Raw genomic sequence first — 21002 nt, 5'->3', positions numbered from 1 at the left:
ACTCCCCACCAATCCTCTCTATTTTGTCTGTGCAGAGAAACATTTGTAAGTGCCTGTACATTTTGTTCACTTAAAAAATAATTTTGAGACTGGGCACAGTGGCATGTTCATGTAATCCCAGCAGCTTAGGAGGCTGAGGCAGCCTCAGCAAAAGTGAGGTGCTAAGCAACTCAGTGAGACCCTGTCTCTAAATAAATTACAAGTAGGGCTGGGGATGTGACTCAGTGGTGCCCCTCAATTTAATCCCCAGTACCACCCCCAAAATAGTAATAATAATAATTTTGAATCTGGGAATGTTGCTCAGTAGTGGAGTGGATAATAATAATTATTATCATTTCAGAAAGGAATTTGGGAAGGTAGTAAAATAGGAAACACCAGATAGCTTATCTCCCCATCTAGACAGCATTTGCCCTGGAATAATCTGTATGATGTAACTACTTTGGAACTCTGTAGTTTATTGAAGTCTTACAGCTATCAATAGAATTAACCACTATTACCCAGCAGTTTATTAATTGTGGTCTTAGCACAGTAGCAGCTGTCCCTCCCACTCCCTCAGCAGTGCATGTATTCTCACACAGCTTATACGTAGGTTTCAAGACTAAGGGCCGGCCCCAAGAGCCCTGTCTTCCAGTATTGGGGAATTTGTGCTCTGATCATGACTTCTGCTTCTGATCCTAGAGGTGTACAGAGGCAGTGGCCTCTTTCTTGCTTCCCACCAGCAATTTCTGGGGAATTTAATGACTGGCACTTTTATTTCCCCCCCTTCATTTTTTTTTTTTTTTTTTTGGTTTTGTGGTTTTTTTTTTCCCCCCGCCAGGGCTGGAGATTATATCCAAGGCCTCTAACACACACTAGATATGTACTCTACGACTGAGCTATACCCCTAGCTCTAGCTTTTCTTTATACTCTTGTATTTGCTTTTTTTTTTTTTTTATTTTTTTTATTTTTGTGGTACTGGAAATTGAACCCAGGACCTCACACATACTAGGCAAGCAATCCACCATTGAGCTGTGTCCCCAGCTCCACTCCCACTTCATTTTCTCTTTTTCCTCTTTGAGAGCCAGACATTGAAGACCATGATATCAAAAAGCAACCAAATATATGGGAGAAGTTAAGAAGTTGCTCTGTGTGCCCAGGAGAAATCACAGGTTCAGAAAAGACCTGAGATCTTCAGGCCAATCTTTGGCATAGGGAAAGCTTCTTCAGTCAAAACAAAAGCAAAAACCCCAAACAGCAAACCTCAAGGAAGGGGGAGAATTTAATAATTGAATCTGATATCCAGTATTTAACAAAATAATCATAAGGTATACAAAGAACAGAAAATATGACCCATTCAGAAGGAGTATCCAGAAAAGAGAGAGAAAAATTGGCAAAGAGAATATTTGAGGAAATAGCCCAAACTGTTCAAATTTGATGAAAGATATGAATATAAGTAACCAAGAGGTTACCTGAACTCTAAGAGGGATGAACTGAAAAGAGATTCACACTGAGATGTGTTAGTGTTGAAAGACTGTTTTGTGGTATTGGGAATTGACCTGAGACTGACCTTGAATTTGCAATCCTCTTACCTCAGCCTTCCAAGTTGCTGGGATTACAGATGTCTACCATCATGCAGGGCTGAAAGATAATTTTGAAAGCAGCAAGAGAATGAAATAACTTGTCATGTACATAAAATCCTCTAAAATTTTTCTGGGGGGATGCTGGGGATTTAATCCAGTTTATACCCATAACCCTTAGTAAGATTTTTCAGTTAAGAAACTCTGGATGCCAGAGGTAGTAGACTGATATATTCAAAGTGCTAAAAGCAGCAGAAAGCAACCAAGTCAAAAGCATGTTCTGTGGTCACAATATGATGAAGTTAGAAATAAAGGACAATGGGAAAATTCACAGGTTTGTGGAAATTAAACAGTGGATCAAGGAAGAAATCGTAAGGAAAATTAGAAAATACTTAGAGAAAACAACAATATATAAAAACTTCTGGGGCACTGAGGAAGCAGTGCTTAAAGAGAAATTTATAAACGATGAGATCTTAAGTTAACATAATTTTATGATTTAAGGAACCGAAAAAAAGCTTAAACTCAAAGGAAAGCTAGCAGAGGGACAGAAATAATAAAGATTAGAGCAGAAGAACTAAGTGTGGTGGCCCATGTTTGTGACCCCACTGGCTTACGAGACTAAGGCACAAGGATAAGTTCGAGGTCAACCTTATTAACTTAACTAGATCCTTGTTATAGTTTTGATATGAGGTGTCCCCCAAAAGCTCATGTGTAAGACATTGCAAGAAATTATTATAAGTTGTAATTTAATCAGTGGATTAATTCACCGATGAATTAGCTAGGCACTAACTGTAGGCTGGTAGGATGTGGCTGGACGAGATAGGTCATTGGGGGTGTTCTGTTGGGGCTTATATTTTGTTTTGGTGAGTGGAGCGCTCATTCTGCTTTCCTGATTGCCATGTTCTGAGCTGCATTCCTCCTTCATGCCCTTCGACCATGATGTTTTGCCTTGCTTGAGGCTCAGAGCTATGGAATGGGCTGACCATGGACCAAACCTCTGAAACTGAGCCCAAATAACCTTTTTCTCCTGTAATTGTACTTGTCAGATTTTTTGGTCATAGCATCGCAGAAGCTGACTAAAATGATTCCTGTCCAAAAAAAAAAAAAAATTAAAAAGGGCTGGGAATGTATATCATTGGTAGAGTGCCCCTGGGTTCAATCCTTAGCACTACAAAACAAACAAAATCCCAACAACAGCAAAACAAACAACAATGAAAAGACTAGAGCAGAGATAAATTAGAGAACAGAAAAATAATACAGCAAATCGAGGAAACCAAAAGTTGGTTCTTTGAAAAGATAACAAATATTGGCAAACCTTTATCTAGTAAAATTAGGAAATAAGAGAGAAAACCAAAATTACTAAAATGCTAAGACATAAAAGTGGGGATCTACTACTGACTCTACAGAAATAAAGAGGATTATGATAGAGTACTATGAACAATTGTATAATAATGAATTGGGTAACCTAAATACCTAGAAACAAACTCACCAAGACTAAACCACTAAAAATTAGAAAATTTAAATAAGCCTGTAACTAGTAAGGAGATCACATTAATAATAAAAAATTTCCCAACACACAAGTTCATTTTTTTTTTTTTGTACTGGGGATTGAACCCAGGGGTGCTTTGCTTTACGACTGAGTTATAGCCTAAGGTCCTCTTAGGGTCTTGCTAAGACTAGCCTCTAACTTGACAGGTCCTCCTATCTCAGCCTCCCGAGTTGCTGGAATTACAGGTGTGTATTTCCATGCCCACTCTGTCAGTATTTGAATCCTTAAAACTTCAGAAAAATTGAAGAGGAAGGAACATTACCTAATATAATGGGTCTACATTGCCCTGATACCAAAACCCTACAAAGATTCCACAAGAAACTGCTACTTGTGCTGGAATCCATGACTGGAGACCCTAGAATTCTGATATCCAAGCGCAGAAGGGTGTACCAGCTCTAGGACAGAGAATGATTCACCTTTTCTTTGTCTTTTTGTTCTATCTGAGCTCCAAGCTGATTGGATGGTCCATCATTGAGGGTACATCTTACCAGTCTCAGTTCACTAAGTCACATGACAGTGTCCTTGAAACACCTGTATGGACACACCCAGAAATAATGCTTTACCAGCTTTCTAGGTATCTCAATCTTGTCATGTTGACACCTTCACTTAATTATCACCCTATATGATCCAGCAATTCCACTTCTGAGTATATACTCAAAAGAACTGAAAGCAGTTTTGAAGACCTTTGTACACCTAGTGTTCATAGCATTAACACAGTAGGAAAACAAGGATGTAGCCCAGGTGCCATCAGAGATGAATAAGCAAAATGTGGTATATACATCTTTAAAGAGGAAGGAATTTCTGCTATATGCTACAACATGGATAAACCTTGAGGACATTATACTATGTGAAATACATAAGACAAAAGAAACAATGTATCATTCTACTACCCAAGATATCTGGGGTCAGATTCATAGAATGCAGAACAGTGGTTACTAGGCACTGGGAGAAAGGGGAAAGTTGAGTATATTGTTTAATGGGCACAGAATGTGTTATGTCCTTTTTTTTTTTTTTTGGTGCTATTGGGGATTGAACTCCATAGATTTTTCTTTGCTTTCATAAGGGTTTCTTATGAAAGATGATCTACAAACCAACAGTGTTGCCTTCTTCCTTCTACTTTGTTGTCTACTATTTTTCAATACTGGTGATTGAACCTAGGTGTGCTGTACCACTGAGCTGCATCCCAAGGTTTTAAAAAACATTTGATTTTGAGACAGGGTCTTGCAAAAGTCACTTATAGCCTTGCTAAATTGCTAAGGCTGGCTTTGAACTTGTGATCCTCCTGCCTCAGACTTCTGAGTTACTGGGATAACAGGTGTGCAGCACCACACCTGACTTCCTATATTGTCTTTTAAAAGTTTTATATTTTTGTTCTTCACACTTAAATCTTTCATCTGATTGGAATTAATTAATTAACTGATTAATTAATTGGTACTAGGGCTTGAACCCAGGCTTGCTTTTCCACTGAGGCTATACCCCCATTCCTCTTTTTACTTTTTAGTTTGAGATAGGGTCTAAGTTGAGGAGGCTGACTTCAAACTAGTGATCCTCCTGCCTCAACCTTTTAGGTCTCTGGGATTACAGGTGTGTGCCACTGTGCTCAGCTAGAATCAATTTTTTAAATAGTTGATTTTTTTTTTTTTTTTTTTGGTACCAGGGATTGAACTCATAGGTGTTTAACCACTGAGCTTTATCCCCAAACCTTTTTATTCTTTATTTTGAGAGAGGGTCTTATTAAGTTGCTTAGGGTCTTGATAAATTGCTGAGGCTGGCTTTGCACTTGGGATCATTCTGTCTCAGCCTTCTCAGTTGCTGGGATTACAGGTGTGCACCAGGCAAGAGTTGATTTTTGTATTGGACGTGGGTGAGGATCTAGTTCAAAAAATATTGTTTGTGTGCATGTGTGTGTTTCTAGGGGTTAAACCAATATGTGCATGCTAGACAAGAATACCTCTGAGCTATACTACTAGCCATTCAATTCCTTTTTTTTTTCATATAAAAAATGGAAAATTTATTATTGAAAAGTTCATCTTTCCTCACTGATCAACTATACCAGGTTCTTAGTCAGATTTCTACGTGTAGGATCTGTTTATATGCTTTGCATTCTCTTCTTTAGGTTAATTTGAATAACCATGTCAGTGGCTTGCTGCCCTCCCCACCTTTTTTTTTTTTTTAAGGGACAAGGTCTTCCTGTTAACCCAGACTGACCCCAAACTTCTGGTATGAAGCAATCCTCCTGCCTCAGCCTCCTCAGTAGCTTGGCCTATAGGTACTTATCTCTGTACTTGGCTTCACGCTGTCCTAATTACTAAAACTTTAAGTAATTCTTGATATCTAGCAGGGTATATCACCATCTTGTTCTTCTTTCAGAAATTCTTTAATTATTTATGGCTCTGCTCTTTGATAGGGATTTTAGAATCAACTTGTCAAGTTGAGTCTGTTGGGATATTGATTGGAATTAAATCTATATATTGAATCAATTTGGGAAAAATTGACACCTTTATTATATTCATCTTTTTAATCCTTGAATGTGATATAACTAGGTGTTACCTTAATTTTTTTTTTTTTTTCTTTTCTTTTCTTTTTGGTAGTGGGGATTGAACCCAGTAGTGCTTTAACACTGAGCTACCCAGTCTGTTTTATTTTTTGAGACAGGGTCTTGCTAAATTTCAAAGCTGGCCTCTAACTTACGATGCTTCTACCTCAGCTTTCTGATTCACTGGTGTTACATGTATGTTACCATGCCTGACATTATCTGAATATTTCTTGAATCTGTTTCTTTTGTATCTGTACTTTCATTGCTAGTTCAAATCTCATTATTTCTTACCTAGACTGTTGCAGCCAATCTCCCTATCTCTAGTTTGTTTTTTAAAGAGGTAGTTGTGCATGGTGATAACTGGAATTAAACCTAAGGGTTTTTTTGGCTTTGCCAGGATTGGCAATCTTTCTGAGCTTCTCTTTAAAATAGAGGTTATAGTAAAAATACTTATCAAGTTGTTATGAAGATTAAATAATACATGTAAAATAATCAGGACCATCTCAGACATAAAATAACTGCTAGCTAACAGTTATTACTATGGTTTAAATTCCAGTAGTCCAACTCCAGAACCGCTTAAGTTTTATTCTTTATTGAAGAAAAGGTGAACCTAGGATACATATTTGTAGATAAAAATTCTTAGAACTTGCTAATGTACATGAGAACAAGAAAAAAGGATCAATCTAGGATGTCTCCAAAAATTCTAGTTGGAGCTTTTTTGGGCAGGGGGTAGGTACCAGGGATTGAACTCAGGGTCACTTAACCACTGAGCCACAGCAGCAGCCCAATTTTGTATTATTTTAAAAAATTGTTTTAGTTGTCAATGGACCTCTTTGTTTATATGTGGTGCTGAGAATTGAACCCAGTGTCTCACACATGCTAGGCAAGTGCTCTACCACTGAGCTACAACCCCAGCCCCCCTATTTTGTATTTTATTTAGAGACAGGGTCTCACTGAGATGCTTAGCATCTCACTGTTGCTGAGGCTGTCTCTGAACTCACGATCCTTCTGCTCAGCCTCCTAAACCACTGGGATTACAAGCATGTGCCTCTGCTCCCGGCTAGTTGGAGCATTTTGATGGACATCTGTTGTCTTTTACTGAGAAGGGAGGTAGGCTGGGCATGTGTGGAGAAAGATCAAGAGATCTGTATTGGACCTGGTCCATTTGATGTTCCTGAGAGACATTTAAAAAAAAAAAAAAAGTAGGTACTTACATAGGTAAATTTAGAATTCTATACAATACAGAAATCTACCTAGTAGACACATTTGAGAGTCATGAGAATAAAGTGGCACTTAAATGTGTGAGAATTAATGAGATCACTTGGGAGTATAGAATAAAATAGCCAAAATCAAGTCCTGAGGTTTTGTGGAGGAGAAGGGGCTGACACAAGGGAGTTGAAAAAGCTATAGAGAGAGAAAAGAAAGGAAAGAGGGTGCTGGAATATTAGCTCAGTGGCTGAGCACTTGTGTAGCATGCATGAGGCACTGGGTTTGATCCTCCGCACCACATCAAAATAAAAAAATAAAATAGAGGTATTGTGTCCATCTACAACTAAAAAAGAAAAAAAGAAAAAAAGAAAATTAGAGTATTCAGTCCATGGAGGAGACAGGTGAACTTAGGAGCTAGCTGTGTTGAATGCACTTCAAAGCAAAAATAAGATGAACCCTAAGAAGTGACCATAGAGTTTGACTATGTGGAAGTCATTGGTGACCATAATCACCAGTTTCCATGGTGTACTACAGGTAGACCTGCTATGGTTCCAGGAATGAATCACAGGTGGTAGAGGAAGATTCTTAGGCATATGTAAGATTTACACTATGGGGAGAGGCAGTTGCAAGTAACAGGAAAATACTTGGGAGCTCTTCACAGGGGTTGAGGACAGCCAAGTATTCAATACAGATTTGATAATAAATGACAACAGCATTTTCTTGACTATTCATCCATATTTGTAACCCAAACAGATTTGCTGAGTAGCTTATATATAAAGATGCAGATTGCCTAACAGGCATTTTATTATTATTTTAGTCATTTTTTAAAGCCATGTTTTATGAGTACCTACTACCCCAGAGTTGAGGGTTTTTTTTTTTAATTTTATTTTTGTTTTTTGGTGCTGGGGATTAAACACCCAGGGCCTCTCACAAGGCAAGTGTTCTCCTACTGAACTATGCACACCCACCCCAACAGACCTTGTTGTTGCTAGGGTGACAAGACAATATCTTTGCAAGAATGCATCTTGCATTCTTATGGGGGAAAATGGAAGAGACTACTAAACAGAAAAGAAAAATTTGCAAAAACTGTCACGATAAAAATACATGGGATCTTCTTTAGGTAGAGTGATCAGTGTAGGTCTCTGCAGAGGTAACACTTTAGTACAGACCTAAATGATGAACAAGAACCATGCAGAAGTCCAGAAATTCAGCCTTTCGGGCAGGGGGATCAGCCATTGCAAAAACTTTGCATCTTTTTCCAGGTTCAATTTTAGTATAATTAGTTAGCTGATAGTTAATTGATCCTCTCATTCCATTCGTGTATAGAATGCCACACCTTTAGAAATATCTAGAGCATGGGAACTTTGGCATTGACTTTTTCTGAATATTTCCTGGATTTGTCTCCTTTGTATCTGTACTTTCATTACTGGTTCAGATTCTCTTATTTCTTACCTAGACTGTTGCATTAGCCTTCAGCTAATCTCCCTATCTTAGATTTGTTTTCTAAGAGGTGACAACTTCATGAGGTTACCACCATTTTATTTTATTTATTTATTTTTACTTATTTATTTTTTTGTGTGCAGTGCTGGGGATTGAACCCAGGGCCTTGTGCTTGCAAGGCAAGCTTTCTACCAACTGAGCTATATCCCCAGCCCTGTTACCTCCATTTTAAAGAGAAGCACAGAGAGATTCAGTAACTTGACCAATCCTGGTGAAGCCAAAATTCAAATCCTTTAAGTCTAGTTCTAGTTATCACCATATTTTCCCTCGGGATTATTTCACACAGGTGCTGTTTTATGCCAGGCATTGAATGATAAAACTTGGTTAAAATTTTCTTGTTTTTTTGCTACTTTAAACATAACAAGGTGTGTAAGTGCTTGTAAAATTGTCTTTTCAATCCTATTTCTCACTGTATTTCCCTCTCTTTTTCCCTTTGAAGTTCTACCTGACAAACACTGGAAGATATTTTTAGACCTAAAAAATTTGGCACACACCTGTAATCCTGAGGTGGAAATATTGGAAGTTCAAAGCCAGCCTCAGCAACTTAGGGACCCTGTCTCTAAAAAACACAAAAAAGGAATAGGGGTGTGGCTCAGTGGTAAAGCACCTCTGGATTCAATCCTCAGTACAGAAGAAGGAGGAAGAGGAGGAGGAGGAGGAGGAAGAAGTTGTTTTGAGGCTAACCATTATTAAGGACCAAGAATGTCATTCACTTGAATATATAGCCCATGAATATTGTTGTAAATTGCCTTTTTAAAATAAACTTAATGAAAGAACCTGGTACTAATGATGCCACAGGTGATATTTTCAATTAGTGGTGATTTAATGAGATTGGTAGACCGGTGAGAGCTAATCCTATAATGTATGGAAAAAAACTGATAAAGGAAGCCTATATCTGGTACATTTCCTGAGGTAGGGCTTTGCTAATTTGAATTTCTTTTATTAAGCTTCTTAATGTCTTATAAGCTCACCAGAAGTAAATTTGTTTTTGTAGTACTGGGTATTGAATCGAGGAACATGCACATGCTGGGCAAGGACCCTACCACTGAGCCACATCCCCAACCCTTCTCCAGAAATATCTGACACTAGTCAGATACTTTTCAGCTTCCAAAGTTAAGTGTAGCATATGGATTCAAATTATAAGTTTTTAGTGACTTTGCTTATAGAAGTGGTAATTGGCAGATAATTCAGCAGGGTAAAAATGTGGGGGACTCAAAGACTTGGGAAGGAAAAATGATCAGTTTTGTTTTTTGATAAACTTTGAGATGTTCATAGTGAATATACATCTGGTATCTCATAACTGATGTCAACTGATCGGATAACTCTCTGAGGAAGCAGAATGAAGCTCTTGAAGCTCTTCTGAAAGTGTTTAATAACATTAATCCCAGTTTGAGATATAGAAAATATTTCCAGAAACAGTATTCCCAAAGAAAGACTGTCAGATGACCAGCATCTCTGTCAGGACAGCATAAAATTCAGCTATGGTATAGTTTTTATCTACTTCTCACAATGTTTTGGCATCAAACTCAACAGTCCATTTTCCAGGCTTTAAGTTGGAGGGGATATAGTTAAACTACTCAGGGCAGAGTTGTATAAAACACCCACTAGAAACTTATTAGACCCTTTTGAGTTACATCATTTTTACTATATATTTCTAAATAGTTCATTTATGCATCCTTGAATCTTAGTAGAACCATAAAGAGAGTGACTAGTAAGAAAGAAAACAATAGGTATTGGCAGAATAACTTAGTGTGATTTGTTGTTGAAAGAGAAATTTGATTGACAATGATGCCAGGCTTTGTAAGGGAACCTTCAATTTGTTTTTGCTGTATTTCAGCCACCTAAAATAGGACCCAGAGCATAGTAGGTGCTCAAAGACTATTTATGGAATTGTTTTTTAAAAATAAGTTTTGAAGATATGTATTGATCCAGTGTCAAGCTAAGTGCACCTCAGTAGTGGTGATGGATATACATAGGCTGGAACAAACTCCCTCACCCCTTGTGGTGTTTCAAAAGACTCACTGGGGACCTCTGTAAAATCAGGTCTTGGTATAAAAAGGTGGTCTTCCTAGATGACAGAGATCAAACCCATTACCTTGGCTTGTTAAGATGGCACTAAGTAGTTAAGCTCACCAACCCCTTCCCTGCATTCTAATTTGATTGACATGGGATATGGCCTGGAAGGGATTTTTAAAAGCTCCCCAGGTGACACTAATGTACAGCCAAGATTGAAAGCCACTGAAATTTATGTCTTCTATACACACCTGACTTTGAATTTAGTAATGTCATATACAAATACAGCAGAAGATGACTTGAAAACATTTATTTTCAAATATTTTCTGTCTTATTATAAAGCAGGATTTGGATGACAATTTTTAAGTTGTTTTTTTTTTTAATATTTTCAGTTGTAGATGGACATAATACCTTTATTTATTTATTTTTATATGGTGCTGGGGACCGAACCCAGTACCTCACAAGTGGGAGGCAAGCACTGTACCACTGAGCTATAACCCCAAACCCTTAAGATGGTTTTTAGTACAAATTTGGTTGATGGTAAATTTAGCAGCATTCTTTCTTGCTTTGTAATGAAGAGTTGTTATCTGAGTGTGAGGAAGAGAGTTCCTTCTATTTTTTGTACCAGGGATTAAACTCGGGGGCACTCAACCACTGAGCCACATTCCCAACCCTATTTTGTATTTTATTTAGAGACAGAATCCACAGAGTTGCTTAATGCCTTGCTGTTGCTGAGCCTGACTTTGAATTTGTGATCCTCCTGCCTCAGCCTCCTGAGCTGCTGGGATTACAGGCTTGCACCACCATGCCCAGCTGAGAGTCACTTTTTTAAAAAACTTTTTTTATTCTTTTTAGTTATACATGACAGTAGAATGTATTTTGACATGTCATACATACATGGAGTATAATTTCCCATTCTCGTGGATGTACTTGATGTGGAGTTTCACTGGTCATGTATTCATATGTAAACATAGGAAAGTTATGTCCCATTCATTCTACTTTCTTTCCTATTCCCAACCCCCTTCCCTTGAGAGTCACTTTTCTATTGAGTACTATCTTTATAAGTATGTATGAGTTTTTGTATTTAATTATCAATTTAAGTAGATAATATCCCTGGTTATTTTCTCTCCCCACCCTCCCTCTTCTCCCCCCCACTCCTCTCTTCACTCCTGCCAAAATTAATTAGTATTGCTTTGTGAAACTTACTTCAGGTCTGTGCACCCACAGACTTGTATGTATGTACTAAGTCCTAATATAAAATAGCTTAGCAAATGACTTTTCAAGGAGGCTTGAAAACTACAAAACTACAGCATGAGATGTTGGAGGGCAAGAGGTGATTGTCTTGTCATTCCCTTAATGGGACCAAATTGATAATTATTCACATTTGTTTCTTCTTTTTTTCTGTCTTACATACATTTTTGTTTTTTACTCAGTTGCTTATTTATTTGGATCTTGCCGTATTCAAATTCTTTAATAGTTTCTTTACCTAAAGAATGAAAATAAGTATTTATTGGCAATGTAGTCCAAGGTTTTATAGCATTGACTTGTTCTTTTAAAAGGTAATATAAGAAATGGACGCAGTGATGCATACCTGTTATCCCAGCAACTGAAGGCTGAGGCAGGAGGATTGCAAGTTCATGGGCATCCTGGACAATTTAGTGAGACTCTGTCTCAAAATATGATAAAAAGGGCTGAGGATATAGAACACTCCTGGGTTCAAACCACAGTACTGCAAAAAAAATAAAATTAAATTTAAAAAAGAAAACGTAATATAGGTAAAGCTAAGTTGTCACACTGTATTCTGAGATGGTTATATGCTTTGCTGTATGTTTTTCCTATACTTTTGGAATGTACTTTTTTTTCCTGTTTTTTTTTTTTTTTAATTTTTTTGCAGTTGTAGATGGACAGCATGCCTTTATTTTATTTATTTTTGTATGAGGCATTAAGGATCAAACCCAGTGCCTCACACATGCTATGCAAGCGCTCTGCCACTGAGCCCCAGCCCCATCCCCCTCTAAGTAAGGTTGACTTAGTATCATCCTTCATACACCACCACTGTTTTGTTTTAGAGCAAAGAATTCTTCAGAAACTTTGGAATTGGAGACTGTTCTGCTATCTTACTGTGTAATAAACTACCCTCAAAACTTAATGGCTTAACAACAATTTGTGACTTCTCGTGAATCTGTGAGTTGACTGTACAGTTCTGCTTCATAAAGCTGCAGTCATCTGGGACCCTAGGCTGGAGCATCCAAGATGGAGCACTCACGGGTCTAGTCCTGGGCTCACACTGGGTTGGCTGGACCCCTCTCTTTCCGTGTAATCTCAGGGTCTCTCTCTCTTTTTACTTAACGGCTTTGTATAGATGCTCCAGCAGAGTAGCCAGATTTGTTACCTGGCAATTCAGGGTTCCCATAAGTGCAGAAGTGCAAAGATTGCTTATAATCTGCAAAGATTAGTCCCTAGGCCAGGACTAGCACAGTTATTTTTCCACATTCTGTTAAAGCAATTCACCAGCCCAGATCAGTATGAAAAAGCAGCTATAAAAGGGTATGTTTTTTTCTTTGTTGTTATTGCAGTGAGGGAATGGAAGCCAGGACCTTGAGCATGCAAGCAAGCTCTCCACCATTGAGTTACACCCTCAGCCCTGAAAGGGTATTGGAAAGAGTTTAAGGTCACCAGAGGGCATTTTTGGAGATTAGCTCTCAAAGGAACATGTAACAATCTAGTCATGAAATCTCATGCAGTTTTGTGGTATATAAAAATAAAGCTACATTTGAATTGTCTATATTTTATTGATTTATTTGGTCCTGGGGATTAAACCCAGGGGCAGTTTACCACTGAACTACATCCCCAGTCCTTTTTACCTTTTCATTTTTAATTTTGAGACAGGGTCTCCCCAAATTGCCTAGGCTAGTCTGGTCTCTAACTTGGAATCTTCATATCTCAGCTTCTAGAGTAGCTGGGGTAACAGGCATGCTCCACTGTACCTGATTAGATTTTATTTAATTTCTCCCCACACCTTTGTTCAGTATTTGTTCTGTTACAGTTAAATAGGAATAATTCAGCAACTATTCAACTACACATTTTTGTCAGACATGGTGGCATGTGTCTGTGATTGTATCTGCTCTGGAGGCTGAGGCAATGAGACCCTCAGCAAATAAGACCCTGTCTCAAAATAAAAAGTAAAATGGGTGGAGATATAGCTCAGTGGTAAAGCATCCCTGGATTCAATCCCCAGTACAAAAAATGAAAAGAAGAAACTGAAAAAGCTTATGTGATATTTGACTTCATTAGAATCATGAGGTTTGTCTGAGTTTACAGAATGTCACTCATGGATCTTATCTGCGCCGAGTTCTTTAACTCTTCTGGTGTATGATTGATTCATCCAGAAGATTTTCATTCGTTTAAACATACAGGCATTCTTTGACATGCTTCTTATTTATTTTGGTCATTAATTGACTTATATTTGTTCTTTGTACTCTCAAGATTATTTTTCTTGACAAAAAGGAAGAAAAACAAATTAAGCTGTAACTTCTAATTATCGTTCATGTTAATTATAATTATATCCAAGAATCGGCCTGTTCTACCTTTTCTTTTTTGCAAGTCTCAGCACATTTTGGGCTTCAACTCAATCTTCATATATTATATACCATTTCTCTTTCTTTTCCTTCCTTCCTTCCTTTCCCTTCTTTTTTTTTTTTCTTGGTACCAGGAATGGAACCCAGGGGCACTTAACCCGATGAGCCACATTCGCAGCTCTTTTTATTTTCTTTTTCTTTTTATTTTGAGACAGGGTCTCTCTAAGTTTCCTGGGGCCTTGCTAAGTTTCTGAGGCCGTCTTTAAACCTGTGATCCTCCTGCCTCAGCCTCCTGGTGTGCACCACTGCACCTGGCTATACCATTTCTTTTTTAAAAGTTGTTTTACACACACACACACACACATACACACACACACACACACACACAATACACATTTATCTAATTCTGACTTGATTGGTAAGCTGTCTCTTTACCTCCCTTCTGTTTTCCTTCTATCTCATAGTGTGAGAGTGCCAGAATTTCATTTTTTTAGAACTTTGATCTTGTCTTTTTCCCTTTTATTATCTCAGACCTTGGGCTGGGTTTCTATCTCTTAAGCTGTTTGAATCCTGTTCTCTAAGGGTCCAGGGACCACAAATAGCCATGCCCCATTGTTTCCCTGCTTGTTGGACCTGGTTACTTTCTTTTGAGGCTTCCACCACTTTTTTTCCCTGATAGTTTCTTCTTATTCAAATTAAGTTCAGAATTATAATTCCACACATTTCTTCTACTTTCCTGTGATAGAGCAAGGCAAAATTTTAATGCCATATATGTTGATTTTTAGTTGAATGAGATTTTTCGGTAGTAGAAATCTTTTATCACTATTTGTAACAGGATTTTTGCCAAGAAGATAAGCTAATTTTTGCCTTTGTTAGGTAGTTGGGAAATCTCACTGGCTTCATGTTTAAACTCTGACCATACGCCTTACCAGATTTCCTCCTTGATCTAGCCTTATATCCTTCCCATAAATTTCAGGAAATTAGTCCGCTTTTCTTTGTCAAACAAAATTACAACAATTTGTTTAAAGATCCTTTACTTATTTATTTTCTTGAAAGAGGTGCTTTCACTATGTTGCCCAAGCTAGCCCCAAACTCCTGGGCTCAAGCACCCTCCTGCCCTAGGCTTCTAGTTAGCTAGGGCTCCAGGTACATGCCTCTGCACTTGGCTTTAAAGATCTTTATTGGCTTCAGTTTTGATTGTAGAATCAGGAAATACTTAATTCCATAAGGTAGAATAAGTGTTCTCAGATGAACTGAGCAGAGGAGGCTGGTTTTCTAGGCAGAAAAAAGCTGAAGAAAGCAGAAACAAACTAAAGCAGATTGGTAAGGCAGCAACAGGAAGGGAGGCAAAACGATAGGAAAATAACTGGTTACTATCAGGGTACATTACTATCAGCTTATCTTTTTCTGTGAAAGAACTAAGGCAGAGGGACTTTCATTATTATGCCAATTGAAACTGGCCTGTTTGGGAAATTTGTCTGTTATTCCTATAATACTGATTTCTCAGAAGGAAAGATAAAGAGCTTAGTTTTAACTTCTGACAGGAAACCATAGCGTAAGTGACTCCATTTTAATTTTTAGCTTAGACTGTTGGGGCTTAGTAAAGGAGCTTAGTCCAAAACAGTGGCCTACTATAATTTTTACCTAATACCACTCTTCTTTAAAGTTGTTACTATCAATAACTTACTGGATTTTTTTTTCTTTTGAGGCTTACCTCAGAGTAGTCTCTTCAGTTCTTGCCATTTCATGCAGTAGCCAACAAAGGAACTAATGTTTTGTTTCAAATACTTTATTTTCATCATTTTGGAGATTAAATGAAGTTTATATATAGGGAAGTTGAAGTTCATGACATCTTATCGTCCCAAGTTAGTTTCTGCTTACTTAGATGCTGTCTACTGCCTGTCCTCTCCCTTTCCCTTTCCCAGGCTCTTTCTGGAGGAGAGCATCTTAGCAGCTGGTAGGCCTGAAGGCAGAAAGTTAAACCATAGTTATGAATTCATTGAGACCATTCAGGGGCTGCCTTATTAACTAGGCAATAGTGACTCTTCATGGGATCCTAGTTACATATAGGAAAACTCACTTCTAATATTGCTTCTGTTCCTCTTTTACATCCACTAAAATGCTTTCTGCTATGCCTTCACTCTCAGATGTGGATTTTCACCTAGGAGTACACATTTTTTTAACATATACTCAACTTATCTTTTTAATTTTCTATTTGATCAGAAGAGATAGGTTAGTTGCCAAGAATTTCAAAATGATCACAATGTATGTGGCACTGAGTATTGTTGGGAAAATAAAGTATAAATCATATCAACAATATTTGCTCAGCACATAAAAGAGAAATCCCTTCAAATAGCTTATACCTCATTGAAATGGATTAAATATATGAAGCAATCAGAGAATATAATAAAATACTAAGTTATACAATGGCAGCAACTACTTAGAGTCTTACCTAGGGGAATTTTCCTGATTAACCTCTAAAGAGCAGACTTTTGTATTTTCAGAATTGATTCTTGTTGAATGTATTTTTGTTTAGGAATAAGCAAGGACCTAGAACTGTATTTACTAGCTATCTTTAGGCTCTGTCTCTAGGAATGAGGAACTGTTATTTATTTGCACCCACAATAGAGTAAAAGAAATACAATATAACAAGAACATGAATAATTAAAATATACTTGGGGGCTTATAGATTCTTAAAATCTTTGATGAGGAAATATAGTCTTACATATTTTATTTGACTTTAATGTTTTTGAGTTAATTTTAGGAGTAACTTTTAGAATCAGTTTTAATATTTCAGCCCTAACTGGGGAACAGTGGCTCAGGCCTATAATCCCAGGTACTCAGGAGGCTGAGGCAGAAAGATAGCAAGTTTGAGACCAGCCTTGGCAAGTTAGTGAGACCCTATCTTAGAATAGAATATTTAAGAAAAGAATTTTAGCCCCAAGTGACAGCCTTTGTTTAGTCATAGAGGACTTGGTGTAATTTCCCATGATGTAGAGACTCGCAACTGTTGCTATATGTTAACATTGCTTGCCAGTAACATTTGAGATGAAAACCAAAACCAAAACAAAACAAAACCATATATTCAGGGTTGAGCTGTTTCTTTTGCAAAATCCTGTTTCCCTTGACTTCTGGCAATTTTCAGTAATCTTTCAAGGAATGATTAGAGGTAAGGTATTTGAGAATAATGTCAATAAAGTCTCCCAAAGACTAGCACAGTGTTTCTTCAGATTTGTGGTGTTTTGCTTTATTTTCTATACCATTTCTCATGGGAACTTCCTGATTTTTAGAGGTAGAACTGGGACAGAGATCTGGAAAACTCCATGCTTCTGTACTTTTACATATTTTCCGGGGAACAATTATTTACCTGACAAATTAATATGGATAGAAAGAAGGATTCCCCACCTTCTCCACTCTTAACTCTACCTGCATGAGCAAAACACACACATGTTCAGGCCTAAGGAAGAGAAAAACACCTTTTGTGTTTTTGGTCTTTGCAATATTATTATTGTTATTATTTTAGCAACTAGAAACTAATAACATATATCCTTGCTATTTAGACATCAGCAGAAAGAAATTTTTTTTTTGCTCTTCCTTCCCTTTTTGAGCGTCATGCCATAAAATTTGTACAATCATGCCTGTGTGCATTAGGCCAGTAATCAGAACATGGGCTGCTTGTTTTGTTTTCCAGAAAGAATTCATAATGTTGTCTTTAAGATTCATGCCAGGCCCAGTGGCACACACCTGTAACCCCAGCAACTTGGGAGGTGAGGGCAGGAGGATCTTGAATTCAAAGTCATCCCCGCAACTTAGCGAGGCCATAAGCAACAGTGCCAGACCCTGCCTCAAAACAGAATATAAAAAGGGTTGGAGATGTGGCTCAGTGGTTAAGCACCCCTGTTCTCAATCCCTGGCACCAAAAAAAAAAAAAAAAAAAAAAAAAAAAAGTAAAAGTAAAGAAAAAGGAAAAAAGATTCATGTGTCTTGGTCTTTAGTACTGCCCCCCAGCCCCCCCAAAAAAAGATTCACAAACATAGTCTACTTTCTAGGTGAGCGGTCTACCACTGAGCTACACCCAAAGGGGTCAACTTTCTGTCAAAAGTGTTTTTTGCCTGGAATAAAGCAAAAAGGTTTATTTAGCACACAGCTCTGTTTGTTCTTGACATAAAGTGCAGTTCTCGCTTTGTAGATGAAGGAATGAAGATTCAAGGAAGCCTGCTTATGATTTGCCTAAGTTTTCAGGGACTGAAATTTATGGCTTCTGACCTAGTCCAGTACTCATATCCCAGTACCTCAGAATGCCTAGCTTACTAGAATTCATTGAATTTCTTTGGTATATCTTTTGTTTGCAAGATTAGATAACCTGACAGAAGAAGTATTTTCTTGGTGGAGATAGCTAGTAGGGACATCTTAATATTAGTTTCATTCTACATAAAGTTATATCACCTTGAAATATATACTAGTAATTGATTTGCTCTTTTTATTGTTTTGTTTTTGTGATGCTGGGGACTGAACCCAGGACCTTGTGCTTGCAAGGCAAGCACTCTACCAACTGAGCTATATCCCCAGCCTGATTTGCTCTTTTTATGTGGCTTCTAAGGAATTCTAAAAATTATTTTAGTCTGTATAGTAGATCAGCTCATGTGTTATAAAGTTACTATAGTTGCCTTTCTGAGAGCAAATACATTACCGAGTATATTAGTCCATTTTGTGTTGCTTTAACGCAATACATAGTGTGGGGTAAAGAATAAAGAAATGAGGTTTATTTAGCACACAGTTCTGGAGATTCAAGAGCATGGTTCTGCATCTGTTTGGCTTTGGTGAGGGCCACTTGGCAGATGGCATCATGTGGAGCATGTGTGAGAGTGATAGAAATGCATTTGGTTTTTACTGTTGTTTTTTGAGAGACAGTTTCTCTGTATTGCCCAGGCCTGCCCTGAACTCCTGGGTTCAAGCGAACCTTTAGCCTTGACCTCCAAAGTACTGAAATTACAGGTGTGTGCAACTATGCCCGGTGAGAAATGCATTTAGTAAGGAGATGCAAGCACCCTTATAACAACCCATTCTCTCAGGTACTGATCCAAGAGACCTGCATTCATCCCTTCTGAAGGTGGCGCCCCATTACCTAGTTACCTTCCAGTAGGCCTCTCCTTAAAGGTTCTACTACCTCAGCATTTCCACACTGAGGACCAAGCTTCCAGCTCAAAACCTTTAGGGACATACTAAAAGCATATTTAAAGCACATCCCTGAATGTCCTAGATTTACACTTTGGAATTCTGCATATACTTTTCAGAGTCCTTATGAACCCCTGTGATTTCTAGAAATTCTGTCTTTGGACACCTAAGTAGTTTTAGCAGCAAATATCTGTCATCACTTACATTGTTGTGGTCAAGGGACTATCATAGCAAGTAATCTGAATCGAATGGTTTGGATGAAACAGTACCAAAGTGAGGAATATTTATGACTTTCCAAAGCAAATCAGTTAAATTTTTTGAACAGTAAATCTGCTTTTGCCTCATTGTCTGACATAATGTATCATTTTTTTTTGTTTTAGTGATGTCCTCGCATTGCCCATTTTTAAGCAAGAAGAGTCAAATTTGCCTCCTGATAATGAGAATGAAATTCTACCTTTTCAATATGTGCTTTGTGCTGCCACCTCTCCAGCAGTGAAGCTTCATGATGAAACTCTGACCTATCTCAACCAAGGTTTGATGCTTCCTCAACCATTCATATTATTGCAGACCTGCTGGATACATGTTATTTTACTGGGCATACTTTTAATGTAAAAGTTAGATATTTCTAGAGGGGCCTGTCAGTTTTGAAGCTTTGTTTAAGAGATTTGCGTTTTAATGTCACCTTTGATGTATATGACTGGCTCCTTTTTTCTACATGTCCGTTTTCAGTTCCCAGCTCCCTCTTTCTAATCCATGTTCTAACCCATGTCCCCCACTGGTTACTGTCTGAGAAATATTATCCTATCCAACTCTACTATTTGCCAGTTATGTGGCCTTGACGAGTTGCTTAAACTCTTCTAGGTTCAATTTCTATATCTGTAAAAGTGGGATTGATAATGCCTTAGAAAGTTCTATAAATTATATGAAATAATATGTGAAAGTACTTAGCACAGTGCCTAGAATCTATTAAAGCTTTAGACTAATACTTATGTTACCTGTGTATTTAGCCAACTGAATTTTACCCTTTCTGAATCTAAATAAGTTTATTGTGACAAGTACAGTATGCAATTATTTTTTCTTCTAGGACAATCTTATGAAATCCGAATGCTAGACAATAGGAAACTTGGAGAACTCCCAGAAATTAATGGCAAGTTGGTGAAGGTAAAAGAAAAGGAGTAAATCATTCTTCTGTACAATATGCTTTTATTGACCCTTTTTGATTTTTTCTTTTTCTGGCCTAATATTCTTTTGCTTCCATAAAGAGCTTAATGGTATCTCTTATCTGTCACAATTGACTGGTAGAGTGGGAAGCTAATGTATTTTTTCTTTGGAGTCAGATTAAACCCCCCTCTTCTTTAAAAAAAAAAAAAAAGAAAGAAAAAAGAACCCGGGTACTTAACCACTGAGCCACATCCCCGACCTTTTTTTGTATTTTATTTAGAGACAGGATCTCTCTGAGTTGCTTAGTGCCTCACTGAATTGTTGAGTCTGACTTTGAACTCACGATCCTCCTGCCTCAGCCTCCTGAGCAGCTGGGATTGTAGGCATGTGCCACCATGCTCTGCTAAGCCCTCATCCTCACATGTTTTTGTTTTTGTTTTTGTTTTTCAGAGATGCAGAAGGCTTACTAGCCCATGTCCAGGGTAGTTTCCTGGCTCAGTGAAGTTCTTTTGGGTGGAGTAAAGTAACCTCCTTGAGATTTTGTTGTTGTTGTTATTATTGTTGTGCTAGGGATTGAACCCAGAGGTACTTTACCACTAAGGTACACAGGGTCTTGCTAAATTGTGATAACTGGTCTCAAACTTGTGATCCTCCTGCTTTAGCCTCCTAAATTACTGGGATTACAGGCCTGCACTACCTCTCCTGGCTCCTCCTTGTGATCTTTA

General features: G+C 37.8%; 1 protein-coding gene across 6 annotated transcripts in view; it reads left to right on the top strand.

Moving 5' to 3' along the window:
* Window positions 1-21002, top strand: part of TFCP2 (transcription factor CP2) — a 66630-nt gene that overhangs the window by 10413 nt on the left and 35215 nt on the right. For all 6 annotated transcript variants that reach the window (XR_013763812.1, XR_013763813.1, XM_079139797.1 and 3 more), the window contains exons 2-3: window positions 19497-19648; window positions 20201-20277. Coding sequence is in view for 4 of the 6 variants with exons in the window: in XM_079139797.1 (XP_078995923.1) it covers window positions 19497-19648; window positions 20201-20277 (229 nt within the window). In the remaining 2 variants the exon portion in view is untranslated. The remainder of the gene's footprint in view (window positions 1-19496; window positions 19649-20200; window positions 20278-21002) is intronic.

Source organism: Sciurus vulgaris, assembly GCF_902686455.1.
Source record: "Sciurus vulgaris genome assembly, chromosome: 5".
NCBI lineage: Eukaryota > Metazoa > Chordata > Mammalia > Rodentia > Sciuridae > Sciurus > Sciurus vulgaris.
Note: the sequence above shows the minus strand (reverse complement) of the source record. Positions and strands in the feature narration are given on the sequence as shown.